This window comes from Physella acuta, unplaced genomic scaffold (genome assembly GCF_028476545.2).
Source record: "Physella acuta isolate Inbredline_101_S28 unplaced genomic scaffold, ASM2847654v3 ptg001674l, whole genome shotgun sequence".
Classification (NCBI taxonomy): domain Eukaryota; kingdom Metazoa; phylum Mollusca; class Gastropoda; family Physidae; genus Physella; species Physella acuta.
In genome coordinates, this window is record NW_026733187.1 from 21,061 (window position 1) to 38,396 (window position 17,336).

Consider the following 17,336-nt stretch of genomic DNA (forward strand, 5'->3'; position numbering starts at 1 on the left):
AACTCTTGTGGTATAGCAGTATCTACAATTTTACACTATGCTGTATGTATTAAGTTCTATCTAGGGTGTTGTAATAACTGGCAGGATAGTCACTACTGATTGACAACCATTACTGATTGACAGTCATTTCTGATTGACAGTCAATACTGATTGAGTCATTACTGATTGAGTCACTACTGATTGACAACCATTACTGATTGACAGTCATTACTGATTGACAGCCAGTCTTTACTGATTGAGTCACTATTGATTGACAGCCACAGTCATTACTGATTGACAGTCACTACTGATTGACAGTCACTACTGATTGACAGTCACTACTGATTGAGTCATTACTGATTGAGTCACTACTGATTGACAACCATTACTGATTGACAGTCATTACTGATTGACAGCCACAGTCATTACTGATTGACAGTAACTACTGATTGACACATTGTATTGAGTTGTACTGACACTTGTGACAGAATCCTGCATGCAAGGCTGATTAACCCTGCTTAAGCTTCTATATTACTTAGCTTTTATTCCTATGCAGCAAAGCCTTATAGATGCAGCGCTTCAAAAAATAAGGGGTTTATTTCCTTTAGTCCAGCAGATGTTTAGTTGTATCTGTATGCCAAAAAATGCATTGTTGAACTGTAAACCTTTTTTTTCTTTCACTATTACTTGCATTTTTTTAAAAAAAAACATTCCAAGCATTTTTTTTTAAATAATTTCAATTATTCAAACAAATTATTTCTGAAGAAAGAAATCAGTTTCTCTGGTCATTTTTTAACATTTGTTTTTTTTTTAATTACTATTTAGTTTGCTGACCATGCAAAATTCAACTACTTATGATAAAACATTTATTTTTGTTATTCCTATGCTTGACTGAAGATTGAAGTTAAACTTTTTAAAATGGTATATCAAATAAAGTAACTAACAGATAAGCCCATATGTGTTAGCCTTTTGCTTTTGAGAATATTAAGCAGAATTTTGATGTTAAGCTTTTTAAGAATTTTCACAAAGAAAATGAGTAATCATGATTTTATTAAAAAGAACACACAAAAATTAATATTTATAACAATTTTTTTATTGAGGAATACATAATTTTAAAAAGTAACCATTTTACATAACCAATGTACATGAATGTAACATTTTGCTCCATTAAAATATGACACCAATATGGTGCAGTGCTACATAAAAACCAACTATTCCATTACTTAATCCTTATAGGTAAACAAACTGTGTTAACATGGTGACGTATCATTTTACTTAACATAATTTATCTCAACATTTTAGTTACCATCCAAGCAGTGTATTTTATTTACATTATCATTTCATGCGTCTCTTCTTCTCTTGTGGCTGTGCTGTAGCTGGCTGAGATTCAGTAGATGAGGTGGCAGCTGAAGGTACACTGAAACCAGGGATCTGGAGGGGGTAGAAAATATTAATGTGGTGCAGGCTAACACTTGGGTCAGGTTACCTGAATTATACCACATACATTATTACAAGAGTTTGGAAAAGTAAACATTCGTTTTTCTTTAAGACTAGAGGCTGGTGGTTTTCCTTTCAACACATATTTGTTGACATAAAACAAATCTGTAACTTGAATACAATTTATAAGGCATTTTTTAAATTGTACAACCCAGATAAAAAAAAACAACTCAACATCTTACCTTAGGTTTGACAAGTTTAAGTGATAGTTTCATATGCTGGACATTGGTGCGGTCAATACTTAGTTGGACAATGACTGGATCAAACACATGAATAGTCACATCCCCCGCTGTTTGGGTGTTCATCTATAGACACAAAAGGTTTATCATTTTGTATTCTAACAGAGACATTGTATAAAACGCTCAGCCCCTTCTAACGATATTTACCCAAAAAATTATCTTATGTGTGAAAAATTATGTCATTGACAAGGTATACCAAGTTTTTTATCTGCTTTATGACATAAAGATCTTAAAGATCTTTGCTGCCATGGCACATCTCTCTATACAAAAATGGCACTATATAATTGCATATGATCCATACTCAAATGTGTGGGTTCCCATGAGAAACAGTACATTTATAAACAAGAAAACATAAATCACTGACTAAATATTTTAGTAACTGTTTAAATACAAGAAACAGCAGATGATCATAGTTTTTGCAATGAGTGCTAGAATAAAATTGAAGTCAACTATCTGGAGTTTAATGTTAAAAATTCCAACCTCTTCATTGTAAACAAATATACTTGAGGACTTCTGGCCTTCATCATTAAGAAACACAGTCCCTTCTAGCCCATACTTGGGTATAAGGATCTGTAAGGCGTTTTTACGCACAAATAAAACATGCCCTTCTTCATCCTGCACCCTTGTCTTAAAGAAAAGCTGTAAGAATAACAATTGAAAAAAAAAACAAATTATTCGTTTATTTAGTTTCTAACAAATAAAAGCAAAAATTACAAATAGTACTTGTTGACAGAAAATCCAACAGTAAAACTAAACTGATGTGAGAGCCAATGTTTTAAGTGTAAATTATTAGCAAGCCCAGCAGTATAAAATTAAATCAAATAAATGAAAGCAGTGAAATCAAACCTTACATGTGTGTGTAGGTTAACAGAAGCTCTGCCAGCATACTGTGCCATCTTGTGTCTGTAGTTGAGGTTGTTACACAAGGTCTGCAAAAAATGTGTGTGTAAAATAAGGCATTCGTCCTCATTAAACTGGAGTCAAGCATACATGTAACAATAAAATACAAAATACTATCTTATCATATTATCAGAATGGCACAAAGTGATGAGTGACTTTAAATAATAAGCTGATTTTACCACCTCTAGAGCATGAATCTAAAATATTTCACGCATCCTTACACTCAAATTTGATACAACCACCCATCTTCTTTACTATTAACTAGCTACTTTTTGTATAGTGTTTTGCTAAAGATTTTTCTGACAAAAGATAACACAGGAAAAATTTGTGGTCTAGCTAAGATACATTTGTCTGTGTTTTAAGTATGGGTGTGGTGTAACTGCTTAGAAGATTAACTGAATCTTCATGTATTTTTGTTGTATTATCTTTACTTGAATTTTGTTTACTAGTGTGTTATGTTTACTAAAACTACACTGAGGTTTACCTGAATTTTGGACTTGTCCAGCAAATCTGAATAGGATGCATCAGCCCCAATGCTGACAGCTAGAAGTCTGTGTGCAATGATATCAGAGTATCTGGAAGTGAAAAGTTTCATTTGTCTCTAGTTTTCATTAACTAAATAGTATGTGAAACATATATAATATCAATTAACATGTATAAACTTTGATCCTTTTTTTTAAAGTATCAGTTAACAATAATATTTGTACCTAAATATTTATTTCTATTGATCTTTTTACTGAAGGCTGTGTCAACTAAACTTCTATGTTTTTTATTTTGTTTTGTTTTTTTCTGGCAAAGAATTGATTCAAATGTTGTGTTTTATAATAATAGTTATATCTTTAATTCCCCAGAGGATAAAATGTTACTGTTTGATGGGGGATGTGAACTCTTTCACAACATGATCAGTTATTTTACTTTCTAATGGGACATGTGACTAATACTTTAGCTTCAAACTGGGTATGTGACTAATATTTTACCTTGTAATGGGTGATTGACTTATTACCTTCTAATGGTGGAATGTGACTAATTACCTTCTAATGGTGGAATGTGACTAATTACCTCCTGATGGTGGAATGTGACTAATTACCTTCTAATGGTGGAATGTGACTAATTACCTCCTGATGGTGGAATGTGACTAATTACCTCCTGATGGTGGAATGTGACTAATTACCTCCTGATGGTGGAATGTGACTAATTACCTTCTAATGGTGGAATGTGACTAATTACCTTCTAATGGTGGAATGTGACTAATTACCTTCTAATGGTGGAATGTAACGAATTACCTTCTAATGGGTGAGGTGAAGTGAGTGTAAATGGGCGTGGCCAAGCCATAATGTAGGTAGTCAGACGGCTGCAACATCCCACTGCAGAAGTACACAGCCTGCATCATACAACGGGTCGTCATGATACGTAACATAGTGTTAAAGTACGGGTTCTCCGCCACCACAGCCTTGTCTAAGCTGTCAGCCAGGCCTTTGCCAGATGATACGTCAATCTTGAAGCCCTGGAGCAGATATATAATATTGGGTTAGGTTGACAGTCAATGGGATGTATAAAACAAGATTGGGGTGAATATAGACAAAAGGGTAGATACATTTGAATTCTAATTCACCTATTCCAAAACCACTCTAAAGCAAATCTACAAGATTGTTAACAGAAAAGTTGAAATTCCATTGGGAAGTTAAAACAAGATTGTAAACAGTAAAATTAAAATTCCATAGGGAAATTAATACAAATTGTAAGAAAAAAAGTTAGTTTTCAAATCTATCATCAAGTACCCATCAAAACTGAGTGAATTTAGCGATGTCCTACAAACACATTCTACAAATCCATTATTATATTTACAAACCAGTTGAGATTTTTATTTTAAATGATGTATCATCCACCACTTTTCCAATGCTTAAATACAAAACAGGGGAATAGACAAATAGGCAACTAAAGTGTGGTATGCTTATAAAACTAACAAAGATTTTTAATTTATAAAAACCAATGCTACCTTAGATGCTGCTGCTTTGATCAAAGGATCAAAATTGGATACAGGTGGGGATGGATGGCGCCTGAGAAGTGCATTATCTGGAAACTCTAGTAGGATTTTTTCAGCAACAGCAATGTTGGCTAACAACATGAACTCTTCAACCATGGAGTTAGTATCTCTGTTGTGGACAAATATTTTTTTAAATACAATCTAGAAGAACAAGGTTCTAAATGAGGCATTATATACAGGCTAGTATAAAAATGTAACTCTAGGGTGCTGTAATGTAGATTAAGGAATTTTTTAAAACTGTCAAAAGAACTTAAAAGATAACAGAATATCAGCTGATAACATTTTCATAAAATATATTCGCATACAAACAAAAGTCCAGCTTCATTATTCATAATTACAGACTAAAATGTAAATAAACATTAGAAAGAGTAGTGTTAACACAAATTAATTTAAATTTTCAAACCCACCTGAGAACTTTAGTTTGCACATCTATTGGGTCGTTGGTTTCACTGTCAACATAGAACCTCACCTCTGTTGAGGCTAAGCTGAGGGCACTGTTGAAATTAAAGGTTAAAGTTACATTAAGCGCAAACTTTATTTTTTTTTAGTAATTTTTACACTAAAAGCAAAGTCAAATTTGAAAAAGTATATAAGTTTCATAACTACTTGTTATTATCAAATTCTAAGTGATTCATTAAATATATGCTAAAAAACAGTACAGTAACAAACATAAATGGTAAAAAAATAACACTAAATTTTTAAACAATGTAGACCTAAATCCTAAAGAAGTACACACCCATTGTCGAGCCTCTTCTTCTTTAAAATCTTGGCCAGCCTGTTCAGCCCCCTCAAACTAAGGGTTAAACTATCTGAAGCATTGGGGTCATCGATCTTCATCTGGGCTTCAGCGTATGTTAATGAGGCCTTTAAAAAAACATGAGTAACGTATGACTATATAATGTCACATCATAAATGAGAGTAGCATATGTGTGATGAGGTTTGAAGCTGTTTACAATAAAAGTCAGCCAGTTCAATCCATTTGTTTACCTTTGAATCAATGATACTCTTGGTGAAATCTGTGCTGATGATATGAGCCTCAGGAGTCATCTCCCATAACACAGAAAATGCAAACCTAGAAAAGATATTCGTCTTTGTTACATTCCTTTTTTAATTCTTAAATATGATCCAAATGTTAAATAAAATCAAACTGACCTATTGACCCCACTTCTCAGTGAACAAAGGTTTGAGCTCAATAAATCTGGGACCATGTCTATTCTCTGAAAACAACCAAAAAAATATTGTAAAACTACACAAACTATACTCCAATTGACAAATGTATACAAAATGAAGAAACAAAAACAACCTACTTTGTCAGTTAGATAGACTGTTGTTCCTCTGCTTGCTGCCTCCTGGTCTAGAGCATTTCCAGGTCGAATAAAATGAGAGACATCTGCGATATGAACACCAACCTAGGAAATGCACCATTTACACATGTGGTTAACTATACAAGAATTCTTGGTATTTTTCCTTAGCTTCCACCAAAGGGTTAATTATCCATATAAAACATATACCATTTACACATGTGGTTAACTATACAAGAATTCTTGGTATTTTTCCTTAGCTTCCACCAAAGGGTTAATTATCCATATAAAACATATACCATTTACACATGTGGTTAACTATACAAGAATTCTTGGTATTTTTCCTTAGCTTCCACCAAAGGGTTAATTATCCATATAAAACATATACCATTTACACATGTGGTTAACTATACAAGAATTCTTGGTATTTTTCCTTAGCTTCCACCAAAGGGTTAATTATCCATATAAAACATATACCATTTACACATGTGGTTAACTATACAAGAATTCTTGGTATTTTTCCTTAGCTTCCACCAAAGGGTTAATTATCCATATAAAACATATACCATTTACACATGTGGTTAAGTATACAAGAATACTAGATTCCACTAAAGGGTTAATTATCCATATAAAACATATACCATTTACACATGTGGTTAACTATACAAGAATTCTTGGTATTTTTCCTTAGCTTCCACCAAAGGGTTAATTATCCATATAAAACATATACCATTTACACATGTGGTTAAGGGGATATGCGCGGAAAAAAATCACAAAAATTCTTGTTTTTCGTCATGATGGGTTTCTTGCACTTTTGGATACTTTGTCCATTTTTGTATAAAGAAAATAATAACTTTAAAGAGAAAAAAATATTTTATGTGTTTGAATTACGATTTTTATGACCGTATTAATTAAAAAATAATCAATTTTTCCCAATCTAACAAGCTCTCTATGAAAAGTTTTTTTATCCGTCATTATATTGTATTTGACATCATCGGAAAGTTGGATTTCTCATGTATCTAATAAACTTAATTTCCTACATGTCGGAAGCACCCAAAGCTTACAATCGGCTTTGCAGTTCACACAGATATGGTACTTTCCTGACCTAGTTTTCGTTACTTTTGGCTGTTTTTCTCAGTTTGCATGTTTTTAACACTAAAAAGCCTACTACTTTTTTATTTATTAAACAATGCCAACCATATTTTCAGTAATTGTTCTTGATGCAAAAATACAACTTTTGTCACGAGGGAATTGTGATTGCTTTGATAGAAAAAAAGTATTTGGTAATTAATATGCAAATTTTGAAACTTTTGAATACTAAAAGGGTACGATATTTTAGACCTTGTAAAATTCTTACTAGTAATTATTTCAAAAAGTTGTCGTGACAAAATTTTTAATATATACTGAAATATAAGCAGTTTAAGTTTGATTGCTATAGGTGCATAAATAAAAAAGCCTTAGTATTTTTAAAAGTACCGAAAAATTCAAAATGGCGGAGGTTTTTTGAGTTTCCATGACAACCAAAATTGTTTTAGACCCCTTTTTTTGCTGTTTAATACTTACTTTTATATGCCAAATATGATAAAAGTATTCAAAAGGCTTTAGATCTTAAACTGTAAAAAATTGAAAAAAACATAGCATATCCCCTTAAGTATACAAGAATACTAGATTCCACTAAAGGGTTAATTATCCATATAAAACATATACCATTTACACATGTGGTTAACTATACAAGAATTCTTGGTATTTTTCCTTAGCTTCCACCAAAGGGTTAATTATCCATATAAAACATATACCATTTACACATGTGGTTAAGTATACAAGAATACTAGATTCTACTAAAGGGTTAATTATCCATATAAAACATATACCATTTACACATGTGGTTAACTATACAAGAATTCTTGGTATTTTTCCTTAGCTTCCACCAAAGGGTTAATTATCCATATAAAACATATACCATTTACACATGTGGTTAAGTATACAAGAATACTAGATTCCACTAAAGGGTTAATTATCCATATAAAACATATACCATTTACACATGTGGTTAACTAAATAAGAATTCTTGGTATTTTTACTAGATTCCACCAAAGGGTTAATTATCCATATGTATGTGTAAGAAACATTCTAAATGTACACTATGCATAAAAATATAAACATGGTAAATAAAACCCATGCCTTAAAATAGTTAAAGCACCTGGCTAAACATATGCTGATTTTTTTCAGACAGTACCTCATAATTTCCATTTTCTAACTTTCTACAGTGAAGAGCATCATCAATGTCTGTACAACCTGGCGGGTCAACACTACAGATGTCCAGGTGCCTCAAGTCTCGCCGCCTTTTCAAGTCCTAAACATGTGGGTAATTATTACATTATTATCAACATTAAAAAAAAAGATTTTTTAAAAAACCAGCTTAAACTAATTTTTAAAAGTGTAAATCTATGAATGAAATAATGAGCTAACATCTTCAGTGATTGTCCATGGCATTTTTGGCAGGAAACTGAGCACAGCCTCTGAGAACTTGGAGTGGGGAACATCATGCTCCAACAGCAGCACTTCGTTCTCTGTTTCCTTGTCTCCCACACCACCAAGACAGCGAACAAAGTGGCCCTGAATTCACAAAGAAAGTTTCACAATTAAAACAGAACAAAGTGGCCCTGAATTCACAAATAAAGTTTCACAATTAAAATAGAACAAAGTGGCCCTGAATTCACAAATAAAGTTTCACAATTAAAATAGAACAAAGTGGCCCTGAATTCATAAATAAAGTGTCACAATTAAAATAGAACAAAGTGGACCTGAGTTCACAAATAAAGTTTCACAATTAAAATAGAACAAATTGGCCCTGAATTCACAAATAAAGTTTCACAATTAAAATAGAACAAAGTGGACCTGAGTTCACAAAGTTTCACAATTAAAACAAAACAGAGTGGCCCTGAATTCACAAAGAAAGCTTCACAATTAAAACAGAACAAAGTAGCCCTGAATTCACAAAGAAAGTTTCACAATTAAAACAGAAATATGTTTCTACAATTTTGCTTTGATATAGAAACCTTTGCTTCTGGTTTAACAAGTTCTGATAAAAACTTGAGGGGGAAAAAAATCCAATTATAACAAAGCTACCACATTTAAATGTAAGTAAATGCACAATGTTTTAATCAAAAGCTTAAATGAAACTAAACAGAGAAATGTACATGAGTGTCAGAGAATTTAAAAATTCTTCAAGCTACCCACACTAAGTTACATGGTGTTAACAAACCTGAGGGTATCTTGAGTTCCGTGGCCAACTATCAATGGCCACAATTATCCTTTTAGAGGCCAAGTTTTCAGCTTGTCTGGTTTCTATCCTAATCTTTGGAATTCTCTTCTCTGCTGGTATAAACAGATGGCGAGTTCTCTGTGTGGCATAAGGTAAAGCATCTTCTTTAATGACTAGTTTTTTTGTTAAATAGAAAAAGCTAAAGAAAGCTAAAACATCTGTAGAAATCATTTAGTTGATAATAAGAAAAGCTACAGAAAGTAAAAGCATCTTTAAAAACCAGTTCTTTAATAATAAGAGAAGCAAGAGAAAGGTAAAGCATCTTTAAAAGAGAAGCTACATTAAGGTAAAGCATGTTTAAAAACCAGTTCTCTATAAGTATAAGAAACTTCAGAGAAAACTAAAGCATCAAGAACAAATAGCTAACAGAGAAACAGCCCAAGAACAAATGACCTCATGTCACAAACCTCTTTAAGCAGTGAAGGCTGTAAAATACCACAGTACTGTCTCCAGTTTCTTTTTATAATTCCCACCACACGAGCTGTTGGCTGGCGGAGTTCCTTGGGTACCTTGTTGCGGATCAGAGATTCCTGGAAAATAAGATAATAATAAAATTAAAATAACTTCCAACTGCAGTTTACTCAAGCATACAGCGTTTGTGTTTTTAAAGCTGAAAATATTTGTCCATGGTGAAGATATTTAGATAACATACTGAACTCCCCAAGCAAACTGCAATGAGCCATAAAAAGCTCAAAAATCATGAATCTAGAAGTAATTAGTCTAAAATGTTGACGCTGAAAGCATATCATATATCATTATCTGAAGTATAAATGATACCCAACAAATGCAGATCTGACAGCAAAATCACCACATTAAAAAACATTGATTAGTTGTTGAACTCAGTTCAATAAAATGTGAAGATTTTTACAATCTAAAGTAATAGTATATATCTATATATATAACAAGGACCCCCCCCCCATACACACACACAAAATTTATTTTTTTACCAATTAATAAACAATGACATATTTGTTAATTAAAGAAGTGAACCATACATCATACATTTGTTTATTCTTCAAGGTTACTCTTAGAAAAAAAAACATGGAGAAACTCACATTATCCGTAAGTTCCCTGTTTTCCTCATCCTCATCATCTTTTCCATCGTCCTCTGTCAGCACTAGTGAGGAAGGACAACTCCACTCTGATTCAGGCAGCATCTCTATGGCAACAATATCATCATTCACAGCTCGGTTCAAATTCTGCAATCCTTGGACAAAAACCTACAACAACATAAAAATGTGTTATTATCTTTACAGGGATTTAAATATGAAATTAATAAAATAGGAAGTAAATGCAAATAATTATAAAATCATCATCGCTTCATCTTTTCCCTTTAATGCCAAGAACACATGGTGATGCAACTGCCATCTGGTGTTTGGGCATTGCAGTGGCTTGGCAGGTTGTGTATCCTGATACTTATGACCCCCAAGCTATACCAGTGGGAGTGTTAACTCCTGGCATGTTCAACCCAGCTGAAAAGATCTGCGTGTGTATCAGACAAAAGCTAGCATCCTGGTTCACAGGTTGCGCTTTGAACAGAAGGCCAACAGCCTTATTTCATTTTTTTAAAAACTCAACAGAAACCAAATCAGAAAGTATTTAAACTATAAGCTGGTACCATGTGATCCTTGTCTTTCACGCTGACGTTAGCCTCAAGGTAGTTTTCCCGACTGATCAACAAGGTCCCCTGGAGGAATCTACCTGCTCTGATGCCTTTCTGTATATCCGCAAGCCCAAGATGCTCAGAAAATAAAACTTTACCACTTGTATCAGCAGACTAGAAAGATTTTAAAATTATATGAGACGGAATTCTCCAAAATGAAAGTTTAACATTTTAAAAACAATTTTTACAACAAGAGTCATGACAATTATAGAACATTTGTAATAAAGTCAGAGACTTTGTTGGTATACATTATAAATGTGAAAATCTCAGAACTTACAGACTGATTGAGTGGATTGGCAAGTCTGTCTATCAGGGATTGATTAGAAAGGCTTCTTACATAATCATGGACTGAAATAGAAATTATGGAATTGGTGTTTCAATGTAAAAAATTGTTAAATTTTAATGTTGCTCATTATATATTTTTTTAACCTAAGAGACCTCAATAAGTTTAAATTATATATAGTTTTTTTTTAATGGTGCTACCAAATATTGTAGCTGCATCCTTTTTCTCCTCATAAAGGGCTTTATAAGTTTTAAGTGAAGTCAATGAAATATATTGACAAAATTTTTAGTATCATGATGTATTTGGATATATTTTTAGAAATTATAAGCTTAGGAAAGATACAAAAGAGACTGCAAAACTAACTTTAAAAAAATCAGCAAAAAAAAAAGTAAGTTATCTCCCATAAAAAATTTATTTTTACTTGTGTATGCTGTGAGTTTCTCACTGACAGCTTTTTTATAATTGTCTGCATCATTCGTCAACAAAACAATAACAATTCCCTCATCTTTCAAGTGCTGGGAATACCAGTCAACTGCTTTCCGAATAGCCCTGTCATTACGATCATTAGCACTTTCTCCAGGTTTCCGTTCAACATAGGTATGCCTGTGAAAATTTTGAAATAAAACAAATAAAGTGGCAAAATCTGGGGAAAATAAGATTTTAAAATACAAACTGCATTATAAATTCTGACTAATGTTTATAAGACTTACATGTTAAATTCATTGCAGAAAGTATAAAAGCATTTCTGTGAGTTGCTGATTATATCTTTTACTCTTTTGTAAACAGGAGCACTTCTGTGTCGGATCTACGGAGACAAAGAAAAAACATACATTATTTAAGTAACAACTGTAGTCCTAATGAAAAAAATTAGAAACAATTTAGCTACTATTGTGTATGTGTGTTTACATCACCTACCTCATCAAGTACAGTCTGTAGAATAATGACATTCTTAACTGATGGGTCTTCCAAGATATCAATCTGAAATAGATTTTACAAGTTTAATCGTATTTGCCATCTGATACAGACTAAAAACATTTGAATGTGATTTAGGCAATGGCTATTAAAGTTAAAGCTGCTTCAGTTGTTTTAATAAACATGTCTTCCACTTCCGTAAAAAATAATATATATACAGGCCTAATAAGAGAAGAATAAACAGTTTTTATTGATAGATCTAAATATGGAAAGGCAGGCTGAGACAGAAACTGCTGTTATATGTTGACATATTAAATCATTATATAAGAAAGTATACCTGATGCAGAGCTACATTTGTGTCTGGTATGATGTAGTGCGGCTCTGGAACAAGTTTGCTGTCACTGATTGGCTCTCTCTCTAAGCAAACATTATTAGCTGGCTCACATTTCTTTTTGCAGGCTTGAGAACCACAGCAGATATCATCTCTTAAATAATGCTCACGCACTATTTTCATCACACCTCCAAGCCTGGTCTTCTTGATGAAGACTTTGTTTGTCAACATGATGACAACTTATTATCTGTAATAAAATGAATATATTTCTTATATTTATTACAGAGATAATTCTTAATTATTTTTTGTAGAAACTAGTCCAGGTTAGATTAATTTACTTTAGGCCTTAGGCCTATTCAATATATTATGATGTTGTAGGCCTAATTAATTTAGTAAATTATCACATCTAAAGTACTAAAAGCTTGTAATATTTCCAAAGCTTACTGAGGGTATTTTTAATGCACCCTGTTTTAATAATTATCCTGGCCTATTGTTGATAAGGCTTATAAAAATAACAGTTTAAAATGCGACCACCATCATGAAATCTGGAATTGTTTTTAAAAATACTAACTAAATAAAATTAATAGATCTATAAAGTAACCAATAAAAACTATACTATTTACTATAAACTGGCTTAGGCTTAGTCAGGCTTAGTGCTAGTCATGGGAGTCAGATTAGATTAGAGTTTAGAAAGTGATAAATCTCATCTGAAGGCGATAAGCGGATAAGGCCCACAAGCCGTGACAAGGTACAAAGACAAAGTGACAAAGCAAAAAGGAGGGTCATCTTAATATATTAGGCCTTGTGGTAGCAGTGTGTGTTCTCTGAATCTAAAAATAAAATCAGTGTGTAATATTATAGAAATAGTAGTGTGTAATCACAACAAATGTGACAAAGCACATGATAAAATATAAAATTTCAAAATAAATGAATGGGTGGTTGTGGGTCTGTCAGTTCAGTAAGTTTGCCATTTGGCCCATTAGCGATCAATAATCAATCTGTTATTTAATGTATGTGCTAGATCTATATCTAATTAATGGTAAAATCTTAGTTTAGCGTCGTAAATTCCAACGTAGCTAGTAATGTGCGATGAAGGTAACTAATGAATATTTCTTTCATTTGGCCATATTTATGTCATATTTTACACAATATAACAGATAATTGAATAACAAATCACAATCCAAGACCAAACCAGTCATAAATATCCTGGAATAAACTTTAAACTACCCCGTTCGAGACAACAATGAGCAAATACAAGCAGCGGCCATGTTTTAAAAACAATAAATTGTCTATTCGCATGTCTTTTGTGTTGATTTTGTGGTTTAATATGATTGTTTTGTATTGTTTTAATATATGCGGGGGGGGGGGGGGGGGGGTCGTCCATAAATGACGTCACACTCGTAGGGGGGAGGGGGGTCCGTAATTTTTTGACGTTGTGTGGGGAGGGGTTCAGATGGTGCTACGTCACACATTGCATTTTAAAAAAGCAATGTTACAAAACGAATTATAGACGTTATTTTGCGTTTTAAAAAACTGTTTTAATACATTGTAATAACAATTGATTAAAATAATCTATTTTGACAGAGTTCAGACAAGATTTTGGAAAAATATAGCTGTTTAAAAACAATTCAACTGCAATTTTGAGGGGGGTTGTAGGCTGAGGTGTGACGTCATTTTAGGGGAGGGGGTCTGGCTTTTTGTGACGACGTGTGACGGAGGGGAGGGGGGGGGGAGGTAAAAATCGTCAAAAAAAGCGTGACATCATTTATGGATGACCCCCTGTATAGTAATTTTTCTTTTTTTTTAATATAGTTGACATGAATGACTAATAGATCTTATCAGACTTAATAGTGTGCATCCAAGATCACAACAATTGTTGGGAGGTCGAACTTGTGAACACTTTATTTGCAGTAAGCAAATCAATATTAGATCGCTCATAAATGACGTCGCTCTTAAGATAGTAATGATAGCGTGTATTATTACAGAGCAAACATATGAACATATTGTTTCAGATAGAAATAGTGATTTGTGGTGGGGAGAGGTTGAGTAGAACTCAGCGATGTGATTTTGGAGACGGGTCAGGTTTTTTTTTTCGTGAAAACGGGATGGTTGTGGGAGAAAGACCAGCTGTAGAAGTATGACGCGTCATTCATAGGTGATCCATTTTCTCAGTGGGGACGAAAGAACTATTAAGAAGGGTCAAGAAATCTAAAAAGCTTGCCGAGTCGCATTTCTTGAACCCCACCTTTTTCATTCCCCCACTTAGCAGATCGTCACCGAGTTAACGCTCGCACGTGACGTCATGTAGCGGTACCGCCGACCGTTAGGCTAATTTTATAGAAAAAAACAACAACAAGCACTGCCTTTTTGACGCTTTTGCGACGTTTAATTTGATTACATAAGTTGGTGTTCATTAAACAGCCCCTAACACATCTATCACTCGTCCATTTAAACGTACGTAGTTATTTCTGCAAGCTTGCTGTCTTGAGACTTTCGGCCCTTTAAAAATGTATTAAGCTCACACCGTATAGAACTAGACTACCCATATTAAGCTCCAAAAGAAGCTTGGTGAAAACAGGATGGCCGCCCGATTTTGTAGCTGCTCTGCGCTTTATAAAAACCACAATAAACGATAAGATGACACTTATATTAAAGTAAATTATAGTTCTGAATCTTGATACATTAAAAGTGATATTCGGAAATTAAGAGCCAGACAGTCAACATGATATTTCAATTTAAGTCCAAGAAAATAAATTTCCTCAAACGATGGAACATTACTAAATTTTCGCGCAGTTTAGCGAAATTGAATTTAAGTATTTACGTCATCTTACAAAGCGCGATAGCCTACTGGTGCTCTACTAACGCGGCCCATGCTAATGGCAGTATTCCTAACGCCCCGCATTAGACGCGGCTTATTCGTCGGCAGGCATTTGGTGGCAAGCCTTTTTGACGGGGATAATGTGTTGCGGCCGTTTTGCCGAATGTCTTAAACTAGCAGGCTTGCAACATTTGTGATGATTCGTTTTAAGCAAGGTATACGTATACCAATGCTTATTTATCGTTATTTTGATCGAACAAAGCATTATAGAGTTTCTCCATCAACCACCTAGGTATTTTTCCCCGTTCACCTCCTTTCATGAGACCGACACGTCATAAATTGCGGAGCCGCCTGAGTTGACGTCACAAATCTTCACTCACTCCCGTAGCAAATCATATGTGACATCATTTATGGACAACCCCATATCACTCACTTGTGTACTTGATATTGACAATTTGACAACAAAGGATAACCAACATGTGTCTGGCAGGTGGAGACTTGCGATCGACCATAATGACAACACGCACTTAAGGGGTGGACTGGCTCATTGTTTTAGATGATGTTTTACGAGGGAAGCTGGTGGATAATACATTTTGTCTCTCTGTATATATAAATGATGACAAACATTTAATGTTGTCAAAATTATGGTTAGAGATCTTAGATAAGGCAGAGTGAAGCGTAATTTTTTACATTATGACTTGTGACATTGACAACAAAAATATGACGGAGTTTGGGGTTTAATTAAGGTAAAGAGAAGCAAAAAATGTCATAAGTTAAGATAGAATCACTAATTGATGAAAAGAAAAACCTGAAATGAAAATAGTGAACATTCAAACAATAAGAAAAAACTCAAACTATATAGTAATAGAAAGATCAAATTAACATTAGTAAAAAAAAAAACGTGATTTAATACATGAATACAAGTTGCATCTCACAATGCTTCTAGAATTAATAAAGTTGTTTGTTAGGAAATTCAGTTTTTAAAGAGCAGAATTTTAAAAAAAAAATGCTTTGTAATACGGATTATACAACAAGACAATCATATTTAAATACATTTTCATACGAATAGAAATAAAAGGGAAGCTACTCTAAATAACAATTTCTTAAGATGGCTGCTGTTTTTAATAGCAAATTTACTATCTCGAACAGGGTTGATAAAAATTAATTTCAGGATATTTAAATTGATTTAACCATAAATGGTGATCTATTATTCAATTATTTATAATATTTTATCAAAATATACGAAAATATACTCATATTTTATTATTTAATGACATATTCATTAATTCACTCTCTCCTACATTACTAGTTTTGGCCGAATTTACGACGCTAAACTAAGATTTTACCCTAATTAATTATAGATCTATAGGCCTAAATTTATTTTTATCAACAGATCTAGAATCTAGAGTTCTAGACTAGATCTAGAGAAGTCTAGATCCCTACCGGCGTGTTGTTTGGTGATAAACTTGTGTAATAATTTTTAGTTGAGAGTTAAGCCCCCTTGCTATGGTAAAGGTCAAGCTAAGTACCAGATTCAACAAGAAAGAAAAGCCTAAATTGAAACGGTTACTTTTCACAAACGAGAATGAGTTGTCAAAAACCTAGAATTTTTAGTTGCCTGCTTTCCAAACGCAGACTCTTATCTTTCAATACTTTGGAAAGGGCTGTTAAAAAATAAAGTAGATTATACTCATACATTAGTAGTTCTCAACCTGGGTTGGGTGAGTCAGTCTCAGAGTCCAAGATTACACACCCGACTCTTTGCCGACTCATACTCATGTCATATGATTTGCGATCAGATTTAGTCAGAGCGGAGGATAGAAAAAAGCGGCCGCGGTCGATAACAGTTCAAATAATACGCCAAACTGCGCCAGAGCGAGACAATACGTATGAGTATTGTGATATTTCTATATAGTGGAACCCTTGACGTCGCGACACACGTCACGAATCGTGCCAACGCCACATATACAGACGTGCGTTGATCATGTACACACGTGCTGTGTCGAACACACTTTGTGGCCCAGTACTCGACTTGTATCTTGTT

At 33.5% G+C, this 17,336-nt stretch overlaps 1 protein-coding gene across 1 annotated transcript; it reads right to left on the minus strand.

Annotated features, from left to right (window-relative positions):
• Positions 1-1,095: 1,095 nt before the first annotated feature.
• On the minus strand, positions 1,096-16,807 carry LOC131929776 (exosome complex exonuclease RRP44). The gene is made up of 24 exons (XM_059286141.1): positions 16,736-16,807; positions 12,481-12,721; positions 12,147-12,209; positions 11,942-12,036; positions 11,653-11,834; positions 11,226-11,296; positions 10,904-11,062; positions 10,341-10,505; positions 9,693-9,815; positions 9,226-9,363; positions 8,430-8,576; positions 8,197-8,313; positions 5,967-6,068; positions 5,812-5,876; positions 5,647-5,731; positions 5,396-5,523; positions 5,067-5,153; positions 4,612-4,768; positions 3,899-4,119; positions 3,100-3,190; positions 2,567-2,644; positions 2,196-2,354; positions 1,659-1,781; positions 1,096-1,410 (listed from the first exon to the last, which is right to left on the minus strand). Exons 2-24 carry the CDS (start codon positions 12,703-12,705, stop codon positions 1,315-1,317), a joined length of 2,877 nt encoding a protein of 958 aa, XP_059142124.1. The 5' UTR covers positions 12,706-12,721; positions 16,736-16,807; the 3' UTR covers positions 1,096-1,314.
• Positions 16,808-17,336: the final 529 nt, after the last annotated feature.